General features: G+C 35.1%; 1 protein-coding gene and 1 pseudogene across 1 annotated transcript; both read right to left on the bottom strand.

The window, feature by feature from the left end:
• Window positions 1–444: 444 nt before the first annotated feature.
• Window positions 445–1,371, bottom strand: LOC110258759 (olfactory receptor 4A47-like). The gene has a single exon (XM_021082024.1). The coding sequence runs from the start codon at window positions 1,369–1,371 to the stop codon at window positions 445–447; it is 927 nt and encodes a 308-aa protein (XP_020937683.1).
• Window positions 1,372–18,938: 17,567 nt separating this feature from the next.
• On the bottom strand, window positions 18,939–19,870 carry LOC110258754 (annotated as a pseudogene).
• Window positions 19,871–25,227: the final 5,357 nt, after the last annotated feature.

Here is a 25,227-nt window from a genome sequence, read left to right as displayed (position 1 = left end):
TATCTAATGTAAATGAGAGTTAAGAAAAAGTTAAATCTGTAGAGCATTAAATATTTTAACAATTTCAATAAAGTGAATGAAGCTAAAACAAATGAATATGCCTAAAATAAAATAGAATAAGAAATTATTAAAAGGAAATAAGTAATTAAGGAAAAATGAGTGAAATTCTACAAAAATTTTATTGAGTAATAAATTATATATTATTTATTGACTTCCCATCTTTAATGAATATCATGTTTCTAGTGATAAAGAAGACATTATAAATTCTAAAAAAGGAAACCACTATTATTAATAAAGCTTACAGCTGTATTTTAGGTTATAATTATCACAAATCCTTTAGTCAAAAGGATAATTTGCATAAAATCCTGTGAAGATTTTTACATTTAAAGAAGACTGACCCTGATGATAAATTACTCTGTAGTTAATTGTATACAGTGCACTTATTTACTGCTTAACATAATATGATTTTCCCCAGAGCTTCTTCATAGCATTAGTCAACTCAGAATTTCTTAGACTGTAAATTACGGGGTTCAGCATGGGGCTTATGATTGTATAAAACACGCTCAATGATTTGTCAATGGGGAAGGTCTTAGCAGGTCTTACATTTATGAAAATAGAAGGAACAAAGAAGCAGATAACCACAGTGATGTGCGAAACACAGGTCTGGAAGGCTTTCCTCTTTCCTTCCTGACTCAGGTTCTTTAATGAGTGAAAGATGACTCCATAGGAGATAAGTAAGAGCAGAAATGAAATAGAACATATCAGTCCTCCATTGGCCACCACTAGGATGCTGGTGACATAGGTGTCAGCGCAGACAAGTTTCAATAAGGGGAACATGTCACAAATGAAGTGATCAATGACATTGGGGCCACAGAATGAGAGCCTATAAACAGTGCTCAGTTGAATTGCTGAGTGCAGAAAACCTCCAATCCAAGACGCCACCAGTAGCACAACACACACACTTTGCCTCATGATAACCAAATAATGTAAGGGCTTACAGATGGCCACATAGCGGTCATAAGCCATCACCAACAGAAGGGAGATTTCTGAGGCACCAAAAAAGTGTTCAGTAAAGAGCTGCATCATGCAAGATTGAAATGATATGGTATTGTACCCAAAGAACAAGTCTGAAATTAATCTGGGGGAAATAGAAGAAGAATAAATTATATCTATAGATGATAAGCTAGCAAGAAAGAAGTACATTGGTGAGTTCAGGGTCTTACTGAGAGTTATAGTCACAACAATGAGCAGGTTGCCTACCACAGTAAAAATGTAGAAGAGCAAGAATGTAACAGAAAGTACTTTCTGCTCCTTTGGATTTTGTGTGAGGCCAAGGAGGATAAAGAAAGTCATGTTGTTCCTGGGTTCCATCTCATCTGTACGGAAGCTGACTCCACATATTAGAATTAGTTTACCTACAAAACAGTGGGGGAAATTTTTTAATATGCTTCATCTTTTACTTATCCATTCAAATCTAAGAATATGTATGAAATATCTACTTATGTCAATATGTTATAGGCACTGTGATTACCAAGCTGAATAAGGAATAGTTCCCCGTGATCAGTGATATGATACAAGACAAGGGATCAGACAATTCAAGACCCATGTGATAAGTGCAGCTGTGAGGATATTCATACAATGCTAGATTCACAGTGCAGGAATATATCAATCAAAATGGAACCCAAGAAATTCTCCTGGAGGAAGTAAATTTTGCATAATTTTAAGGGAAAAATGATAAACAAGAGATGAGAAGGGAATTCCATGAAAATTTCCACCATGTGTAAAGTCAAAAAGTGTAATAATCAAGGCACATATAAGCAAATTTCCTTATTCAGAGTGAATGCATGAAACTATGAATAGAACATTACTGTTGTGGTTTGTCTGAAGCCACAATAAGACTTCTTTCCTAGGGTCTTATGTTGAATATTCCTCCTTTTCCAAACCAATACATGCTGAAGCACTTTCACTGTGTATCTCAGCCCCTATCTTTACACTTGTTTTCAACCTTGTAGAGACAACATCTCCAACTTGAACATCTATATTTGGATATCAAAATAATTTCTATAAAATAAAATTTAAATTTTCCACAATAAACAAAACGGAGTCCCCCACTCATCAAATACCACCTTCCATGTAATTTTCCAGAAAAAAAAAATCCTATTTTTCACTCCTTGTTGTTCTCCTATTACTTATTGATACTTTTCTCACATCTTCTTGTCTTTACTTTCAAAATACTTCCCAAATTTGATCATCCCCCTGGTCCTGAATTTCCCTCCTGACCCATGGCAATGGCCTCCTGCCATGTCTCTCAAATTTAATCTGGACTCCAACAATGTGTTCTCCTGAAGGAGCCCAGATGATTCCCAGAATGTTTTACATGTTCTGATTTATCACTAAATTTCTCAAAATTTCTACAGCAGATTACTACATGCACACACAATTTAATATATCACCTTGAAATTTACAGTAATAAGAAACCAATACCCATTTCATAGTTGAAGAAACTTAATGTGCAAAATATCTCAATCTTCCCAAGGTCACACATTTTTAAGTGGTAAAACTAGAATTGAATCTAAATTTGACTTATTTTAAAGTAACTTAATTTCTTACAACTCTGAAGCATTATTCCCACTATTAATCTTACCTGTGGAGGCTTAATCACAATCTGAAGAATGAGTTCTTAACTCACTCATAGGGATGCGAACTTATTCTTTCATTCAGTTTGACAACAGGAGAGAAAATTCTGTAGCATTACCTGAGAAAATAGATTATTTTATTTGCATATCTGCTCATTTTCTCCATAGAGTTTTTCTGATTACTCAGAAGATTGATTAATTTACACTATATCTTATTTAAAAGAACTTTCATGGTGGACACAAAAAGAGGGGCAAAAAATACTATGTTATAGGATGATTTATCAAAAAGACATGCAAATCCTATGTTTACATTGGAAGACAGTAATAAGTCATTTCCCAAGAAAATAGGTCTCTAATAACATATTGTCCTACTAAATTCAAAATAGCAAACTTCCTTTCAATGATTCAGTCCTTCTCATTCTATGTTATTGGTAGAGCCAGCATAATTGACTTGAGATTTTGAGATAAATTTTTGTGCTCTTATTTTCTTCGTGCTATACTTTAAACCTAACAAAGGACCTCCTAGAAATTTTATATAAGTTCTTAAAAAGATATCATCTTTTTTCCCTTGATATTGGCAAAGATCACTGGACTTTTTATCACTTCTAACCATATTTATCATTGAGTCTTAGAATTGGAATATATCCAAGAGTAATGATTAATTAAATTCACTGGGATTTTCCAGAAAAATTTAAAAGTACACGTACATGTAAAAACACTACTAGGTTACATCACATAGTTAGGATTAGAAATAGGTAACACAGATAAGACCATTGTCATGATAAGACCATTGTCATTGTCATGATAAGACCATTGTAATTCAAGAATAAAATATCAGTTCAGTTATTTGGCTCCAGTTAGATTAATTAACCAGAGATTACAAAGCTGTTTCTTTCCTTTTATTTGATACTAAGTTCATTCTGCCTTCAAGTTTGGTTAGGTATACAAAAATTTTATCACCAATTTAGATGCATTGACTAATATTTTCTATTACATTATGATTTTTTTAAATTTAATGTACCTATTCAATGTTAGTAACTGTGTTTTGAGTGAGAACACACCAACTAATAAATTTGAGGTCATTGGGAAATCATGTAAAAAGTTCCTTAATGATTTGATCTCATATTTGTACAACAGAATTAAAAAACAATAAGATTAAACATTTAATAAGGCAAATATAGAAGTATTAACTGCTTAGAAAATAGCAAATAGAGTACTCTTACAGAAGTTAGAGGGAGAATCCTACTTTTGATAATATAATCAGAGAAAGCCTTTTTTAAAATGTGATGATTATTCTGAGATCCAAAGGATAGGAAATAGGGAGTTCCCATCATAATTCATCAATAAGGAACCCAACCGGCATCCATGAGTATGAGAGTTTGATCATCAGCCTTACTCAGTGGGTTGAAGACCTGACATTGCCACAAGCTGGGGTTTAGTTTGCAGGAACAGCTCAGATCCTGATTTACAGTGGCTGTGGCATAGGCCAGCAGCAATAGCTCAGATTCAACCCCTAGCCTAGGAATATCTATATGTCATGGGTGTGGCCCTAAAAAGATTTAAAGAAAAGATAGGAAATGGATACCACTGGAAAGCACTCTTACAGCCAGTGAAATAAAAAAAAAACATTAATTAAATAACATCCTCTCACTTCAGAGGTGATATAATCTGTGTTAGTAAATTCTAAAAATTCAGGAATTTCTATCATGGCTCAGTGGAAAACTAGTCTGACTAGTATCCATGAGGATTCAGGGTTGATACCTGGCCTCATACAGAGAGTTAAGCACCCCACATTGCTGTGAACTGTGGTGTAGGTCACAGATGCAGCTCAGATCTGGCATTGCTGTGACTGTGGCATAAGCGAGTAACTATAGCTCTGATTCAACCCCTAGCCTGGGAATCTCTACATGCCATAGGTGAAGGCCTTAAAAAAAATTACAAAAATAAAATAAATAAATAAATAAATAAAATAAAAATTCAGAGATTTTTTTTTTTTTTACTGATGAGTTTACAAAAAATGTAGGCAGAGGGTTCACTTTTGTTCCTGATTTTTAGTATGAAAGATTTCAGCATTTCAATATTTAATATAATGTGAGATGTGGAGCTGTTATATTGGGCCTTTGTAATGTTTAGATGCATTTCTCCTGTATCCAATTTTTGGACAGTTTTTAACATTAAAGAATAAAAAAATACAACATCAAAGAGGAAATTAATAAAGTAATCCATTTATAACAGCATAAAAAATAAAGAGTTCCCATTGTGGATCAGCAGTAACTAATCCAAATAGTATCTATGAGGACATGGGTTCAATCCCTGGCCTTGCTCTGTAGGTTAAGGATCCAGCATTACTGTGAGCTCTGCTATAGTTTGCAGATGTGGCTCATATCCTGTGCTACTAAGGCTATGGTGTAGGCTGGCAGCTACAGTTCTGATTAGACCACTAGCCTGGAAAATTCCATATGTCATGGCTTGGGTCCTAAAAAGACAAAAATTAAAAAAAAGAAAAAATTAAAATAATTTTCACAATGTTGTAAGTCAACTACTGTTTAATAAAAATTATTAAAGAATAAAATATTTAAGGGTAAACACGCGAGGCAAAAGTCCTCTACAATAGAAACTACAAAATATCACTGAAAGATGTTACAGAAACATAAATAAAAAGGTCATGAGCTGATATAATTACTGCTATAATGATGTCAACACTTGCTAAGATGATCTGCATATTCAATCAATCCCTATCAAAATCCTAAAAATGTTTCTTGCAGAAATAGAAATATCCATCCTAAAATTCATATGAAATCTCAAGTGAACTCAAATAGCAAAGCAGTCTTGAAAAAGAAGAACAAATTTGAAGGGGTTCTTTTTCCTGATTCTAAAACATACTACAAAATTATAGGAATCTCATCAGTATGTTTTGGGTATAAATGCAGACACATAGGAAGTGGTGGCCAACATGGCAGAATAGGAAGACCCTGAGCTCACATCCTCCCATGGGGACATCAAAATTACAACTACTTATGGAGTAGCTACTGAGGAAAATGACCTGAAGACTAGCAAAACATTTCCTCTACAACAAAAATATAAAGAAGGAACTACAAAAAAATGTAGGAGGAGACATAGTATAGAGCCATAGTCCCGAGAGGGTGACCCACAAAATGAGAGGATATTTAAACTGCAGGAATTCTCTGCAAAATGGAAGGAGTCTGAGCACCACATTGTGATACTTAGCCATTATTCCTCCACCTGGAAGATGTGTAACCAAATGATTTGTCTTTAAAGACCAGTGGGGCTGACTTTAGGAGGAGCCAGAAGATGGCTATAGGAAGTGGGCAGAAGCAATCAATTAAAAAGGTCTAGGGTCACACTCACATGCTAATATTGCACAGCCTCCCAGAGAATCAGGGAGCAATTGAAAATCCGTCTGAAGATGTAGATCCAGGCAGCAGTCCTTGGAGGGGAGCTATCCTAGGATGACACTCATGCTGGCAAGCTCCATTTGGAATACTCCTTCAAGCTTTGTAGTGATAGGACCCAGCTGTGCCTACCAGCCCATGTAGGAAACCCCAGACCTGGCTGATAGCTTAGCACCAGATCGTGGTGCCTGGACTCACCTATATATGAGTGACCAACAGCACATTTTTGACCTGCTAGTCTTGCCAGCAGAAATCTACCCAATTTGTGTATAAGAATTCATATTTCTCTAAATGCACAAATTCATTCTCAAATATTCAAAATACTAGATCCATCCATATTGCTTCAAAAGGCATTATTTTGTTCTTTTTTATGGCTAAGTAGTAATCCATTCTGTATGTATACCACCTCTTCTTAATCTATTCATCTGTCAGTGGACACTTATGTTGTTTCCATATATTGGCTATCATGAATGTGCTGCAATGTGTAGCACAGGGAACTATATCTAGTCACTCATGATGGAATATGATGGATGATAATATGAGAAAAGTAACATATATATTCTTTTCTGTACTGATGAAATTGACAGAACTTTTATGGAAAACATTACAATCTTAACAAAATTAAAAAAACAAAAAATACACACTATAGGTTGTTTTTATCATACTAACTCATTGAATTTTTATTTTAAAACATAAATATGCAAGAAGATCAATAGTCCTGATAAGGAATAGTAATGAAATTGTCATAGGCTTATGAGGTATCAAAGTATATTATAAATCAAATGCTTTGTTTTCTTGTGTTAAATGGCACATAAATAAAGGGATCCATGAAAGATGGTAGAGGTCTAAAATGATTCCAAATATGCCATATATTAGAATACAATGTTAGGGTATCAAAGCCATGAGAAAAAATAATCATGCATCTATAAAAGAGCAATCAAGAAAAATAATTAAAATATAATCTGTACTTGACTCCTTGCATCAAAATTAAGTAGAGTTGGTTTAAATTTTTTAAACATAAAATGTAAAGAAACAAAAAAACACATTAAAATTAAATGCTGAAAACATGTGCAAGAATATTTTGGTAACATCTAAATGGGGAAATTCTAAGCAAGATGTAAAGTCATACAATACTTGCTGATTTAATTATATAAATATAAAAATAATTCTTCATGGCCAAAAATATTAAGCATGTTATAAAAATAAGGAAAGCAAATCACAAGCTAGAAAAATAATAATGATATATACAAAGTCAATGAGATAATACATTTATTATATAAATAAATCATAAAAATCAGTATTGAAAATGATCAGTGATCAAATTTAAAAAATAAAATCATTAATATACAATTCAAGAAGAAGGAATGCATATCATATTAAACATGTAAGTAGATTCCAAAATTCAACCACATTTATTTATTCATGGTTAAAATATACATATGATACAATTTATTTAATCAAAACTTCATGAATCATAAAATTTCATCAAGCATGGATTGTTCTCAATGTGGTAAAAGAGGTATTTTCCAGACTGAGAGGACTAGTCAGTTTGTTCAAAGTCATGAATGGCATTTTGGAAATGCTATGAACATGGACAATTACAATATACATACCAATTGACTCAATGATTCCATTCCTAGGAACCCACACTGAGAAAATTTCCAAAAGATATCCTTGCAGAATTATTTCTAATAGAAATAAGTTGAGGACTGCATGAAGAGGACTGTATACACCAATTTTAATCTATTTTTTTATAAAAGTTAAGCAATATGAAGAAACAGAATGAGTTAGGTCTATATAGACCGGCACATAAAGATGTTCAGGAAGCTGAGTAGTAACATGCAAAAACAGACAGAGTCATAAAGGCAAACATATATATGAAAATATACTTATTATTTCAAAGATTATTGCTCAAAGAATTTTAGAAAGAGACTAGGGTGACTGCCTCTGGAACAAATGGGAGACTCTGGTAGGGGGTGGGTATGAGATCTATTCTACATTATTGCCTTTTGCATAAATCCAATTTTTAAATGTCTTATCCTTTATACTGTCAACATTTTATTTTAAAAATTAAATATTATAGTCAACATATCATATCTAATGCAAATGAAACTGAACAAAAAAGATAATCTGTACAGCACTAAATATTTTAACTATTAAAATAAAATGAAGAAGATAAAACAAAAGAATATGCTTAAAATAAAACAGAATTAGAGGAGTTCCCATTGTGACTCAGCAGTAAGTATCCATTAGGAAGCAGGTTTCCTGGCCTCTCCCAGTTCCCTGTAGCTGTAGTTCACAGATGTGGCTCAGATCTGGCATTGTTGTGGCTGTGGCATAGCCTGGAAGCTAGAACTCCAATTCTAACCCTAGCCTGGAAATTTCCATATGACATGGGTATGGCCCTAAAGAGACAAATAAAAAAATAAACCTAAAAAGAGAAATAGAAAGTATTAAAAGGAAAGCAGAAATTAAGTGAAAATTAGTGACTATAAAAATTTCATCAACTATAAATAATACATTATTTATTGACTCCCAAATTTAAATTAATTTAATTTAAATAAGGTGTAGTGAGGCGTTCCCACTGTGGTACAAAGGGATCCACAGAGTCTTGGGAGACTGGACACAGTTTCAATCCCAGGGCAGGATCCAACTTTGTGGCAGGTGGGGCTTAGGTGGAAACTATGTTTGGATCTAATCCCTGGCTCAGGAATTCCATATGTCACTGAGAGGCCAGAAAAAAAAAAAGGTGGAGTGATAAACCAGACATTATAAAGTGTACATTCTGGCAGGGAAATTACTATTAGTAGCACAAACTTATAGTTCCTTTTTAAAATTATAATTATCACAAAGCCTTTAAAGAAAAGGAAGTTTTGCGTCAGATTTGTAAAGACATTTACATTCCAAGATTTACTGTATATCTAAATTACTGTCTTTGTGATGTATAATGTACTTATTTACTACTTGATAGGATATGTTTTTCTCCAGAGCTTCTTCATAGAATTAGTCAATTCAGAATTTCTTAGATTGTTAATTAATGGGTACAGCATGGGGCTTATGATGGTGTAAAACACACTCAATAATTTGTCAATAGGTTAGGTATTAGCAGGCCTTGCATACATGAAAACACAAGGAACAAGAAGCAGATAGCCACATCTGTCTGGAGGGATTTCTGCCTCCCTTCCTGACTCAGGTTCTTTAAAGAATGAAAGATGACTGCATAGAAAATGAGTTAGAGCAGAAACAAAATAATGCACATCATTCCTCCATTGGCCACTAAGATGCCAATGACGTAACTGTCAGTGCAGATGAGTTTCAATAAGGGGAACATGTCACAAAAAAAAGTGATCAAAGACATTGGAGCCACAGAATGGGAGCACATAAATAGTGCTCAGTTGAATAACTGAGTGCAGAAAACCTCCAATACAGGACAAAACCAGTAACACAACATGAACCATTTGTCTCATGATAACCAAATAATGCAAGGGTTTACAAATGTTAGTCATAAATCGTCACCAACAGAAGGAAAATCGCTGATCACTGAAAAGGTGCTCTGTAAAAAGCTGGGTCATGAAAGATTCGGTATTGTTCCCAAAGAATAAGTCTGAAGTCAACCTGGGGAAATATAAAAAGAATAAATTAGATCCATAAATTATAATCTAGCAAGAATTCAGGGTCGTACTGACAGTTATCACCACAACAATGAGCAGGATTTTCCTCATGTCAAAATGTAGAACAGTAAGAACATAACAAAAAGGACATTCTGCTCCTTTGGATTCTTTGTGAGACCCAGGAGGACAAAGAAATCACATTGTTCCTTGGTTCCAACTAATCTGTATAGGAGCTGACTTCACATAATTGAAGCAATTTATATACAAAACAAGGGCAAAAAGTTTTAAAGGCATTATAACAACTTTAACTCTTTTTTCATCTATTCAATTGAAAGAATGTGTGTGGCATATCTATTCATGCACAATGTGTCATAAATATTGTGATTACTAAGCTGAGTAAGGAATAATTCCCTACCCTCAGTGATATCTTAATGGATCAGACAATATCAGACCCATGTAATAAATGGCATTTTAAGGATTTTCACACAAGCAAAGATTCACTATGTAAGGCGATATCAGTCAATCTGGAAACAGAGGAGTTCCCTTGTGGCTCATTGAGTTAATAACCCAGTGTTGTCATTGATATGTGCAGATCACTGTTGTGGCATGGGTTCAATCCCTGGCCAAGAACTTCTGCATACTGTGGGTGCGGCCAAAGGAAAAACACAAAAAACCTGGAAATAGAGAAGTCTTCCCAGAGGAAGCAATCCTTTAGCTGAGTTTAAAGTAAAAGAATAAAAAATTAGGAATGGATTTCTATGAACAGGTATGTCATTTATAAAGTAACAAACATGAAATATGTGAGACCCACTAAGGTAATTTACATAATCAGTGTGAGCAGACCAAACCATAAGTGGAAAATCACTGTCCCAAATTGCCTCAGACCTCACTGATGCTTCTTAGGGTCTTTGGATGGATATTTAACATTTTCTAACCAATAAATGCTACTGCAGTCCTATTTTGTGTATCCAGCCCTAACTTTCAAACCCATATATGCAAAATCTCTAACTTTGGACACCCAATTGAATGATAATATAGTATTTATAAAACTAACTTTACAATTTTCCATTTTATATATAGATATAAATTAGGTAGGTGTTCCCTACTTATTAAAGGGTATCTTTTTTAAATTTAATTTTTTGGAGTATACCTGAGTTAAAATGATGTACTGATTTCAGATAGCAGCAGAGTAAATCAGTCATAGGTGTAAATATACCATTCTTTCCCCCATATAGGTTATTACAAATTATTGAGTAGAATTTCCTGTGCAGTACACAGGAATAGGTTCTTATAGAGATTATCATACAAAGTGAAGTCAGACAGTCAAATATCACATCACATAAATGTGGAATCTAACAAAATGATACAAAATAACTTATTTAAAACAGAAAAAAACTCACAGGTTTCAATACCAATCTTATGGTTATCATAAGTGAAACCAGTGGAGGATGGAAGAATTCAGAGTGTGGGAATAACATATACCCACTGCTGTATATAATAGATGATAATGATAATAAATGGTATCATTTTTCAAAATTTCAATGTTCTTTACTCCTTTGATACTGATAAAATGTTAACAAATCTTATTGACTCTACTTTCAAAATATATCACAAATTCGAATACTCCCTACCTCTTCTCTCCATCCCTGCCTACTGGAATAGCCTCCTGCCATGTTCCTCCAATTTTACTCCGACCTCCAAAAATTGGTTCTCCTTGAGGCAGACCAAATTGTCTTATTATGATGACATCCCTCCTGCTGTTCAAAACGCTATAAAATATTGCATTCATGCAGTCATTATTTAATGTACCACAATTAATATTTATAGCAAACAGGAATATAATCCTCCATTTCATAATTGAAGACACAGAGGCTTAGAATATCTAATTAATTTTCTGAAAGTCACAGATCTTAAGTGATAAATCAAGAATCAAATGTAATTTATTTACTTCAAAGTAATCTAATTTTTACATAATAAAGAATGTCATATAATTGTGAGCATGTTTCCCACTATGTACTGTTATTCTTACCTTGTGGCAGCATGTCCACAATTTGAAGATTGAGTTTTTAACTCAATATGGAGTCCTGGAGTTCCTTCACCCAGTATAATAGGGGGGAAAATGGTGCATTATTGTTTGAAGCAAAATATTTTATTTCATTAAGCTACCTGTCCATTTTTTTTCCATGGAGTCTTTGGATTATTCAGAATGTCCAAAAGCAATGCAGATATTTAAAAGGAATACCATTACATACATAGAAAAGTAAAAGCTTATCATATTAGGACATTTATCAAAATGATAAGAAAATACTATTTTATATAGTAAGATAGCAACTAGCCATTACTTGGGGAAATTTTTCACAAGTAACTTATTTCATACTAACATCAAAAAGAAAAATAACATTGGAATGTTTATGCCTTCTCACTCTGCCATGTTGACATGACCAGACTATTGATATATTGATATTTTTTCTGGCATGTGTTAAATCTATGAAAAGACATCTATATGTATATGTATATATATATATATATATATATATATATACACACACATACATACATACATGTTTCTAAATGGGTAGCACATTCTTTCTGATAGGGTAGAACATCATGGGAAATTTTATACCTTTCTTTTCTTTTCTTTTTTTAAGGCTGCACCCACAGCATATGGAGATTCCCAGGCTAGGGGTCCAGTCAGAGCTATAGCTTCTGGCCTACACTACAGCCACAGCAATGTCAGATCTAAGCCATATCTGAGACCAACATCACAGCTCATGGCAACACATGGATACTTAACCTACTGAGCAAGGCCAGGGATCAAACCTGCAACTTAATGGTTCCTAGTTAGGTTCATTTCTGCTGCACTGTTACAGGAACTTGACATTTTATCCCTTTAACTGCATTTATCATTGACTCTTGGAATTGGGATGTGTGTGAGGCTGATTCTTGATTAATTACTTCACTTGGATTTTGCACAAAGTTTTTAAAGAAAATCTATATGTAAAAATATTACTAGACCAAATAACATAATTAGGGGCAGAAAGAAGTAACATGTATATAAATAGTTTTATAAATATTATGTGGGGAGTTCCCATTGTGGCTCAGTGGTTAATGAACCTGACTAGGAACCATGAGGTTGTGGGTTTGATCCCTGGCCTCACTCAGTGGGTTAAGGATCCAGCATTGCTGTGAACTGTGGTGTGGGTCACAGACACACCTCAGATCCCATGTTGCTGTGGCTGTGGCATAGGCCAGTGGCTACAGCTCCAATTAGACCCCTAGACTAGGAACCTCCATATGCAGCAGATTCATCCCTAGAAATGACAAAAAAAAAGATATTATGAGACTATTGCCAATAGTCAAGAATAAAATATCAACCTAATCATTTTGTCCCAGTGATGTATTTCCCCAACTGCCTTAGCAAGATTTACTTTTATATTATTTAATGCTCAATTTATTCATATTAAAGTCTGACTAAAAACATAATTTTATTGTCAATTTAGATGTAACAAGTAATTACCCAATTGTTGTGTTTTTAAATTAAGGCACCTCTGTTATACCAGAAATTTGCCAAGAGAGGACATGACAATTAATAAAACTTGGGGGAAATCACATAAATGTCTTTTTTTCCTGTGTGGGTTTTATTTTTTTTATGAGTCTGACAATAAAGAAGGAGATGATTTCATAAATTAATTATAGTCCTATTCAATGTCTTATTCATGGTACTGTGGCAGAAATAAAAAGGAAAATTCAACACAGTCAGAGAAAGTCTTTCTGGAAAGAGATGGATATTTTGGAAAAGTGGCTACCATTAGAAGCACTGTTATAGACAGTAAAATTAAGTAATGATTAATAAATTAAATTAGCACACTTCAGAGATGACAGGAGCTATACTTAGAAAACACTAAAATTTTCCCAGGAATTTGTATTGCAGTAGTATGTTAAAAAGGACTGGTGAGAGTGTGTCCTTTGTCTTATTATAGATTTTAATGGGAAAACTTTCCATCTTTCTATGCTGAGTATGATGTTAGCTGTGGCCCTGTCATATATGGTTTTATTATGCTGAGGTATGTTATTCTACATCCAATTTATTGAATTTTTATTATGAAAAATATGTTGAATTTCTCTACTATCATGAACAACCCAAGGAGAAAGTAAGACAATAATTCCACTTACAACAGCATCAAAAAGAATAAAATACTTTAGAATAAACTTAACCAAGGAGACAAAGGTCTTGTACATGAAAAACTATAAAACATTGTTAAAAGATATTAGAGAACACACATATATAGGAAGAAATTTGTGATCTGGAATATTTAATAGTACTAAGATGTGAATACAAACTCAAGTGATTGGAAAATTCAGTGCAATCCCTATCAAAATCTGTGTTCTTTTTTGTGAGAAATTAAAAAGCCCATGTTAAAATTCATACACATTCCCAAGAACATCCAAATTGCCAAAACAATCTTGAAAAAGGAGTAGAAAGTTGCAGAGGTCATACTTTCTCATTATAAAACCAACTACAAACTTGTGGTAATCACAGGACTAGTATTGGAATAGACATGGTCATACAGAATAATGGGCTATAATAGAAAGCCTAGAAATAAAACTTTGTGTATGCATTTGCATAATTTTCAACAAAGGTCCCAAGAACATTATAATAAATGAAAAATGAAATCACACATACACACAAAAACAAGCATTGTATGATTCCACTTGCATGAGACATTGAAAGTAGTCATATTTATTGACAGAAAGTAGAATGGTGGTTGTCTGGGTCTCAGTGAGAAGAAATGAGGAATTTCGTTTAATGGGTATGGAGTTTCAGTTTGGGATGTGGGAAAAGTTTTGGAATTGGACAGTGGTGATGGCTTAACAATGTGAATTGACTCAATGCTCCTTAAAATGGTTAAAATGGTAAATTTTGTTACACATATTTGGCCACAATTTTTAAAATAAACTTAAGAACTGAGGTGATATCATCAATTGGTCAAAATTCCCATTGTGGTACTGCAGCAGAATCAAACCTCACTAGGAACCATGAGGTAGTGGGTTCCATGACTGGCCTCACACAGTGGGTTAGGGATCTGGCATTGTTTTGAGCTGTGTTGTAGGTCAGAGACATGGCTTGGATCCTTCATTGCTGTGGATGTGCTGTAGGCAGACATGGCTCAGATCCTGCATTGTTGTGGCTGTGGTGTAGGCCAACAGCTATAGCTCTGGTTCAACCTGGAGCCTGGCAACCCCCATATGCCATGGGTGCAGCCCTAGAAAAAAGGTGAAAATGAATAAATAAATAAATGCCAAAGTTATTTTATATTATGGTCATTTCTTGAAGTCACTTTTTCACTCCAGAATGTCCTCAGAGAATTTTTCAGCTCTAAATTTCTCAGAATGTGTAGGCTTAAGAAGTTTAACCAAGGTGCTATCTTGATGTAAAGTGTAGCCATAGCTTTATCAATAGATATGGTGGTGGTTGGGTACAAATATACAAATCATTAGGGCACAGAGGCTAAGATGATCACTGTGATGACAGTGATGTGAGACACAGGTAGAGAGGACTTTGCATTTTATCTCCAAGCTATAGGTCCTGGGGGGCACAAGATGACCCCAGAGGAGCCCATCAAGGGAAAATATTTTAACAAGTAAATGAACTCACTGTGGGCAGCAACAGAGACCAAGAGTATAAGTATCAAGTTTCAATAAAGGGTTTAGGTCATATTTAATGGCCAATAACTTTGGAACCACAGGTGGGCAGCCACATTGTGAAGAGGATTTGAGTGGTTGCAAGGAGAAACCCTATAGCTCCGGTCATTTGAAAGAGGAAGCCACGTTTCTGTCGCTCGTGATGGTTTCATAGAACACAGTTGTGAAAATGTCCATATAGCAGTCATTGGAGACCACTGTGGGGCAGAATGATCTCAGAAGCACCAAAATATTCTCATCAAAGACTTGAGTTCTGGGAGTTTGCGTCATGTCTCAGTGGAAATAAATCTGATTAGCACCCATGATGATGCAGGTTTGATCCCTGGCCTTGTTCAGTGGGTAAAGTTTCAGGCATTGCTGTGAGCTATGGTGTAGGTTGCAGACACAGCACAGATCTGATGTTGCTGTGGATGTGGTGTAGGTCAGCAGCTACAGCTCTGATTCAACCCCTAATCTGGAATCTTCCACATGCTGTGGGTGTGGCCCTGGAAAGAAGAAGAAGAAAAAAAGTCTTGAGTTCTGAAGAGCCATAAAGAGATGAATTATTCTTACAGAAGGTATCAACTAGAATTGTAGAGGCCATGAATGAAGGACAGCAGCCATATACAAGGAATAAGTTTAAACAGTCTGGGAATGTAAAAGACAACTTTTTAACTGAAAATATATATTCTGACTGGACAACAGTTTTTAATACCCGAAAGGTATAAACTCCTCTGAAATTAATCTCTCTAATTATATTTTACTGAAAATAAAAAGTTAGCATTGTTTTGTGATTTAACTATTTTAAATTTATCAGGTCAGTCTCCCAAAGCAACAGAAAAAAAGGAAAAATAAAACAATGGGACCTCATGAAACTGAAAAGCTTTTGCACAGCAAAGGAAGCCAAAAAGAAAACAAAACGACAACTTATAGAATGGGAGAAAATAATTTCAAATGGTGCAACTGACAAGGGCTTCATGCCTAAAATATACAAAAAACTTATACAACTCAACATCAAAAAATCCAACAACCCAATAGAAAAATGGGCAAAAGACCTGAAGAGTCATTTCTGCAAGGAAGATGTGCAGATGGCCAACAAGCACATGAAAAAATGCTCAGCATCACTGATAATTAGAGAAATGCAAATCAAAACTACCATGAGGTACCACTTCACACCAGTCAGAATGGCACTCATTAATAAGTCCACAAATAACAAATGCTGGAGATGGTCTGGACAAAAGGAAACCCTCTTGCACTGTAGGTGGGAATGTAAGCTAGTAAAACCACTATGGAAAACAGTATGGATGTACCTCAGAAAACTATACATATAAGTACTATATGACCCAGCAATCCCACTTGGGCATATATCTGGACAAAACATTCCTTCAAAAAGACACATGCACTCTCATGTTAATTGCAGCACTATTCACAATAGCGAAGACATGGAAACAACCCAAATGTCCATTGACAGATAATCAGATTAGGAAGAAGTGATATATATGCACAATAGAATTCTACTGAGCCATAAAAATGAATAAAATTATGCTCTTCGCAGCAACATGGATGGAACTAGAGACTCTGGTACTGACTGAAGTAACTCTGAAAGAGAAAGGCAAATACCATATGATATCACTAATATCTTGAATCTAATATATAGTACAAATGAACATTTCTACAAAAAATAAATTCATGGACTTGGAGAACAGACTTGTGGTTGCTAAAAGGGTGGGGGAGGGAGTGGGATGGATTGAGAGCTTGGGGTTAATAGATGCAGACTATTGCCTTTGGAATGGATTAGCATTGAGATCCTGCTGTGTAGCTCTGGGAACTATGTCTAGTCACTTATGATGGAGCAGGATAATGTGAGAAAAAATAATGTATACATGTCTGCGTAAATGGGTCACCATGCTGTACATTAGAAAAAATATAAAGTACTGGGGAAATAAAATAAATTTAAAAATTAAATAAAAATGATAAAATGAAATGAAATAAAAAATATATAGCCAGACACTCTAATTTTGGAAAAAAAGAACACTTTAACCAAGTTTTTAAAATAAAACCAATTGAAAAAAATTAATTTAAATTTTAAAGGTATTTATGTTATTTATACTTGAAATATTTTATTTTTAGTAATTTTGGTATAGGAATATGTAAGTCCAGGCATTATTCTGAAAAAGAAGTATAATCAGGAACTGCTAATCTTCTCACATATCAAAATGTGTTTTTCATCACAGCAATTATATTGTGTGTCAACCTGCACATGTGAAGAGATCACTTAAAAAGAATAGAATCTTGAATTGGATCTAAATACATTGAAATTCAGGATAAAATAGTCTGGGTTTAAAATCAATAGCAAAATGATAATTATGTGATTATTTTTTAACTAAAATTTATAGAAACAACTAAAATTTGGTCCATATTTAACACCTATATCAAAATATATTCAAGATGATTCAAAAGTTTTAATATAAAATGACATAAAAAATGCTTTAAAATTAGATGCTAAAAAAGAGTTGAATCTTGGCATGACTTAAATGGAATTTGTTTTTCTAAATAAGATGGAAAAAAATATAAAATCTAAACAAAATAGACATGCAAATGAATTATGCATAGTATAAAAAGTTAAAAACATATAACAAGGAAAAAAAATATATATATATGTTAACCACACTCATATTTGCAAAGATTATTACCAGATTAAAATTAACAAAGTTAGGACCTAACTCTGAGAATAAAGACTGGAGGAAATGCTGAGAGAAACATAAGAAATTTTTTCTGAACTTTATACTGTATTGTTTGGTTTTTCTTTTTTTCTTTTTTTTTTTTTTTTAGATTTTTGTTGTTGTTGTTGTTGTTGTTGTTGTTGCTATTTCTTGAGCCTCTCCCACGGCATATGGAGGTTCCCAGGCTAGGGGTCGAATCGGAGCTGTAGCCACCAGCCTACGCCAGAGCCACAGCAACGTGGGATCCGAGCCGCGTCTGCAACCTACACCACAGCTCACGGCAATGCCGGATGGTTAACCCACTGAGCAAGGGCAGGGACCGAACCCACAACCTCATGGTTCCTAGTCGGATTCGTTAACCACTGCGCCACGACGGGAACTCCTGGTTTTTCATTCATGCCATTTGTTATTGTCTATTATACTTCAATTTTTCTTGTAAACAAAAGAATTTAACTAAAAAATTTGTATGTAATACAACCAGAATATAGTAAAGAGTTCAGCATATATACAATTATATATTTTAAACTGTATAAATAAAAAATTAACTTAAATTACAATAATCTAATATCATACTGTTTCTGAAAAGAGTTGAAAAGACAAATACATAATATGATTAAAAATCAGTGCAACTATATAATAATCTCAACAGTAATTAAGTATTATTGGCACCTCATTCTATAGTCTTATTCATTTCTAGGTACAGTGAAATAAAGGTAATTATGAACCTTACATCCCAGCATGAAAGTACAGCTATTGTGTTTTTTAATTATAATTATCATAAACTCTTTGAAGAATAAATCAGAATCAGATTTAATGGCTTATGCATTCTAATGAAATGGAACCTAATGTTAAGTGTTATACTGAATGTCAAACTTACTTACTATAAGATATGATGCTTTTTCTCCAGAGCGTCTTCATAGCATTAGTCAGCTTATAATTCCTTATACTGTAGATTAATGGATTCAACATAGGGGTTACAATTGTATAAAACACACTCAATGATTTGTCAGTGGGAAAGGTCATAACTGGTCTTACATACATGAAAATACAAGGAACAAAGAAGCAGTCAACCATGGTGATGCAGGCAGGAACCACAGGTCTGGAGGTCTTTCTGCCTCCCTTGCTGGCTCAGGTTCTTTAGAAAGCCCAAGAAGACTGCATAGGAAATGAGTAAGAGCAGAAGTGAAATAGAAGAGATCAGCCACTCATTGGCCACCACTAGGAACCCAGTCACATAGGTGTCAGTACAGACAAGTTTCAATAAGGGGTACATTTCACATATATAGTGATCAATGACATTGGGGCCACAGAAAGAATGCCCATAGATAGTGCTAAGTTGAATTACTGAGTGCAGAAAACTTCAAACCCAAGACACCAGCAGCAGCACAACACACATCATTTGCCTCATGATAACCAAATAATGCAAAGGCATACAGATGCCCACAAGCAGTCATAGGCAAACACCAATTGAAGTACAGTCTCTGACCCACCAAAAAAGTGTTTGGTAAAGAGCTGGATCATACAGGATTTGAAGGATATGGTATTTTACCCAAAGAACAGGTCTGAAATCAATCTAGGGGTAATAGAAGAAGAAAATGTGAGATCCATACATGATAAACCAGCAAGAAAAAAGTATATTGGTGAGCCCATAGTATTACTGATAGTTATAGTCACAACGAAGTGCAGGTTGCCCTCCATGGTCAAAATGTAGAACAGTAAGAACATTACAAAAAGGATTTTTGCTCATTTGGGTTATGTGTGAGGCCCAGGAGGACAAAGTGTGTCACATTGTTTCTTGATTCCATCTAGTCTGTACAAGAGCCAAATTCACATATTAAAAGCAGTTAACCTATAAAACAAGGGGGGAAACACTTCATTGCATTAAAAAATTTTATTTATTGATTCATTAGAAAGACATGTATGGAGTGTATCTGTGTCGAATATATCATATATATTGTGGTTACCAAGCTGAATAAGGCCAAGTTTCCTATGCTCAGTGATATGATACATAATGAGGAATCAGGCAATTCCAGATCCATGTAATGAGTGCCATTAAATGTCCATTCACAGAGCGCTTATAATCAATATATATATATATATAATCTATATATATATATATATATATATATATATATATATATATATATAAAGCTGGAATCAGAGAAAGCTTCCAAGAAGAAGTCATGCTTCACCTGAATTATTCTTAACTGAAAGAATAAAAAACTTGGCTTACATCTGCTATACATGGAGGGGATAAACAACTTTCTACTGTATGACACTGAGAACAATATTCATTATTCTATGACTAACATAATGGAAAGGGTATTTTAGAAAATAATGTATCTGTACTATATTTTATATTTCACATATAAGCAATATTGTATGGTATTTACCTTTGTCTTTCTGACTTACTTCAGTTGGTATGGGAATCTCTATTGCATCCAGGTTGCCAAGCCTATCCACAAAACAGAAACAGACTCAGACATGGAATGCAGACTTGTGGTTTCCAAGGGGGAGGAGGGAGGGAGTGGGATGTAGTGAGAGTTTGGTTTAATAGATGCAAACTATTACATTTAGAATGGATAGTCCATGAGGTCCTACTGTATAGCATAGAGAACTATATTAAGGCTCTTGTGACAGAAGATGGAAGATAATATGAGAAAAGGAATGTTTATATATATTATGACTGGGTCATTTTGCTGTACAGCTGACATTAGCACAACATTGTAAATCAACTACACTTCAATTAAAAGAGAAAAATAATGTGTATATGTGTGTGTGTTTTTGTCACTTTAACACAGTATTAACATAGCAAACCAATGATATCTCAATTTGAAAAATGTAATTTATTACATAGCAGTTTAAAAATTTAACACCTTTAAATTTTTCATAAAAAAGGATAAAAAGATGGTAAAAGAATTCCATGAAAAAGTATAGCACTTATAAAGTCACAAAAGTGTAATACTTGAGACCCACATGAGGTGATTTACATAATCCTGTCGGAGAGATCAAACAATGAATGGAATATCACTGTCCTGAATTATCTCCAAACTTCTTGACATCTCATAGGGTCTTTAGGTGGATATTCTTCCTTTTAATGACCAATAAAGACTGAAGCAATTCAGTTTTGTGTCTCCATCCCCTCTCCCTCCCTTAATTATCAAACCTGTGTATGCAGCATCTCCAATTTTGGACATTTTGATTTGGATATCAATTTAGTATTTATAAAGTTAAACATAAAATTGTTTACAATAACAAAATGTATTCCCCATCTCCTTAAATGCTAACACCTTCCACATGATTGTTCAGACAAAACAATCTCACAGTGTTCTTCACTGCTTTATTGCTCTCATATCTATTTATTGACTGTTAGATAATATTGTCTCTATTTTCCTATTATTACACAAATTTTATCATTTTCTACTGCCCTATTTCTTTTCTGGCCCACTACAATAGCCTCTTGCTATGTCTCTTCACTTTTATTCTATCTACCAAAAACTTATTCTCCCAAAGCATCCCAATTGATACTCTTAAATTAAATACTCTTAAATTAAATACTCTTAAATTATCTCATTATGTCATTCCACTGCTCAAATTTACTGCAGTGGATTCCAGTCATGCACCCATAATTTAGTGTATCACATTAAATATCAGCAAGTTGGAGTCCCCATAATGGCACAGTGGTTAATGAATCCAACTAGGAACCATGAGGTTGCAGGTATGATCCATGGCTTTGCTCAGTGTGTTAAAGGTCTGGTGTTGCCATTAGCTATGGTGTAGGTCACAGATGCAGCACAGATCCCATGTTGCTATGGTTCTGGTGTAGGCTGGTGCTACAGCTCCAATTAGCCCCCTAGCCTGGGAACCTCCATATGCCATAGGAATGGCCCTAGAAAAGGCAAAAAAAGACAAAAAAAAAAAAAAAAAAAAAAAAACTGCAAGTAGCGAGAACTCTAATCCCCATTTCATATTTGAAGAAATTGAGACTCAGAGCATCTCTATTAATTTACCCAATATCATATATTTTTAAATAATAAAACTAGAAATGGACTCTAAATTTGGTTTATTTCAAAGTGCTTTAGTTTCTTACATAATAAAGTCACACAATTGCGAAGCCTGGTTTCCAGTATTAACTCTTTAGTCTTATCTTGTGGAGGCTCCTACTTACCTGAAGGAAGGTTTTTTAAATTACTCATAAATACATGGAATTATTCTTTCATCCAGTTTGACAACAAAGGGAAAAAAGAAGATTTCATACTTAAGGAAATACTTTATTTCATTCAAATATCTGTCCATTTTCTCCATGGAGTTTTCTGATTATTCAGAAGGTTTTTATTTGGACTGTATATTATTTGAAAGAAATTCCATGGTGCCAAAGAAAAAACAAATGTTTACCATGTTAGGATGATGTATCAAAAAAAAACAAGCAAATCCAACTAGAGGTTCTCATAGTATTGATTAAATCAGAACAACAAAGAGAAGTAACAGATGATATCACATATATGTGGAATCTGAAGTGTGGCAGAAGTGAACCTATGTACAAAACAGAAACACTCCTATAGATATAAATATCAGACCTGTGGTTGCCAAGAAGGACGTGGGATGGAGTGGGATGGAGAGGGATTTTGGGGTTTGTATATGTAAACTATTACATTTAAAATGGATAGGCCATGGTCTGCGCCCATGCTGAGGAGGGGAGAGAAGAAGGGGTGGGTCCCCATAGAATACTCCCCATGACACAGCAAGCTTACCGGCCCACTAGCTAGCAGAAAGCTGTGCTTCCCAGTGCATCCCCTCCCCCCACCCCCGCCACCCCCTGTGCACTCACCGGACCTGGGGCTGCCTGCCATCTGGGAGGGCTGACCTCAACAATTGCCTGAAACTTACCACTGCAGGGCCTGTCCCTGCACAGGCCTGCTTGCCCTGAGGAGGGGCTACACTTCCACAGAGCAGCACCAAAATACCACCAGCCCCCAGAAAAGGCCTGCAGCCCAGAAAAGCTAGAACAAGCCTAGCCAGACCGTGAAAAGATTTGCCTAATTCTCAGACAGTCTTTTCGAGTCAGCCTGCCCTGGGAAGAGCCTCTTGGGTTTTCAGCGGCCCAGCTGGCCACCCAAGCCCTCAGGGGCATGCCTAGCTCTCGCGGATCAGCTGCATAGGACTGCCAGCTCCAGGCAAGACCCCCTGCAGCCCAGAAAAGCTACAACAAGCTTGGCCAGCTGTGAAAAGATCCACCTACATTCTCAGGCCGTCCTTCTGAGTTGGGCTGCCCTAGGGAAGAGCCTCTTGGGTTCTCAGTGACCCAGATAGCTGCTCCAGCCCTCAGGGGATGCTGCACTCATGAGGAAGAGCTGCCCAACACCGCCAACCTCCTGCAAGAACCCCACAGCCTAAAAACACCAGAACAAGTTCTGCCTGGTGGAGTGAAACCTGCTACAATCATGGTATGGACTTCCCAGTCCTCTCTGCCCTCAGGAAGTCCTCCTTTGCTTCAGAGAGAACCTGTTAGCTCCACCAATACTCCAGAAAAGCCACACTGCCTCAAAAAAGACTGACCAACAACACCAGCCCTCAGGAAACATTCCACGGCAGTGCCAAGGCAAACACTGCCCAGCCATCAGGAGGAAAACTCCACCAAGAAAAAGAAAACAACAAGAAAGATGAAGAAGCTTAGAAACCACCCCCTGTCAAATGAACAGGAGAACTCACCTAAAACAGTCAACAATGAAACAGATCTCTGCAGCCTGACAGACCTGGAGTTCAAAAGAGAAATAGTGAAGATACTGAAGGAATTAAGAGAAGATAGGAACAGTAATGCACACACCCTCAGAAAGGAACTAGAAAATATAAGGAGGAGCCAAGAAAAACACAAAAATTCATTTGCAGAGATACAAACTGAACTACGGGCAGTAAAAACCAGAATGAATAATGCAGAAGAACAAATTAGGTATGTGGGTGGTAAAATAATGGAAATCACCCAATCAGGTCAGCAGACAGAAAACCAAATGAAAAAATAGGAAAGCAATATATGAGACCTATGGGATAATATAAAGCAGGCCAATCTATGCCTAATAGGAATTCCAGAAGGAGTAGAAAAAGATATGGGGATGGAAAATATCCTTGAAGAAATTATCACTGGAAACTTCCCAAACCTAAAGGATACTTAGCTCAAGATACAGGAAGCACAGAGGGCCCCAAACAAGTTGAACCCAAATAGACCCACACCAAGACACATTATAAAAAGAAATGACAAAAGTTAGTGATAAAGAGAGGATCCTAAAGGCAGCAAGAGAAAAGCAGAATGTTACCTGCAAGGAAACCCCCATAAGATTATCAGCTGACTTTGCTACAGAAACTCTACAGGCCAGGAGGGAATGGCAAGAGATATTTAAAGTGCTAAAAGGAAAAAAATAATATGCAACCTAGAATACTCTATCCAGCAAGAATAACATTTAAAATAGAAGGGGAAATAAAAATTTTCTCCAGCAAACAAAAGCTAAAAGAATACACCAATACAAAACCCAGGCTAAAAGAAATACTGAAAGGGCTTCTCTAAACCAAATGAAAGGGAAGAAAAAGAAAAATAAAAAAGAGGAAGTTCGAGGATTGAGGAAACGACAAACAGAGAGCAGTCACTCAAAAAAGCCAGCATACAGATTTAATCATGAACATGTTCCAAATAAAATAAAATTAAAAAGAAAAAAAAGAGTCATCAAAATCATAAAATGTGGGAAAGGGATGTTAGGAAATAAATAGAGCCCTTTTTTTGTTTGTTTGTTTCACTTCGTAAATTCAGTACAGTAATGAAGTGTTTGAACCTACAAGATCATCAGGCTAAAACACACAATTATAGGAAGGGGTTAGCATACTCAAAAAATAGGGCAAGCACAAGCCAAAACCAAACATTGCACTCACAAAAAATGAAAAGAAAAAAACACTCAAGGAGAAAATAACTGGAGATCAGTCAACCAAAAAAAGAAAGGAAGAGTGGAGAACCATAGAATCAACTGGAACACGAGGTTCAAAATGGCAATAAATAATCATCTATCAATTAGCACCTTAAATGTCAATGGACTGAATGCCCCAATCAAAAGACACAGCGTGGCTGAGTGGATAAAAAGGCAAAAACCTTCAATATGCTGCCTACAAGAAACTCACCTTA

Source organism: Sus scrofa, unplaced genomic scaffold (genome assembly GCF_000003025.6).
Source record: "Sus scrofa isolate TJ Tabasco breed Duroc unplaced genomic scaffold, Sscrofa11.1 Contig42, whole genome shotgun sequence".
Taxonomy (NCBI): Eukaryota; Metazoa; Chordata; class Mammalia; order Artiodactyla; family Suidae; genus Sus; species Sus scrofa.
Note: the sequence above shows the minus strand (reverse complement) of the source record. Positions and strands in the feature narration are given on the sequence as shown.

Bases quoted from the DNA above. Each gene is read 5' to 3' on its own strand.
- LOC110258759 (XM_021082024.1), bottom strand. From the start codon at position 1,371: ATGGAACCCAGGAACAACATGACTTTCTTTATCCTCCTTGGCCTCACA.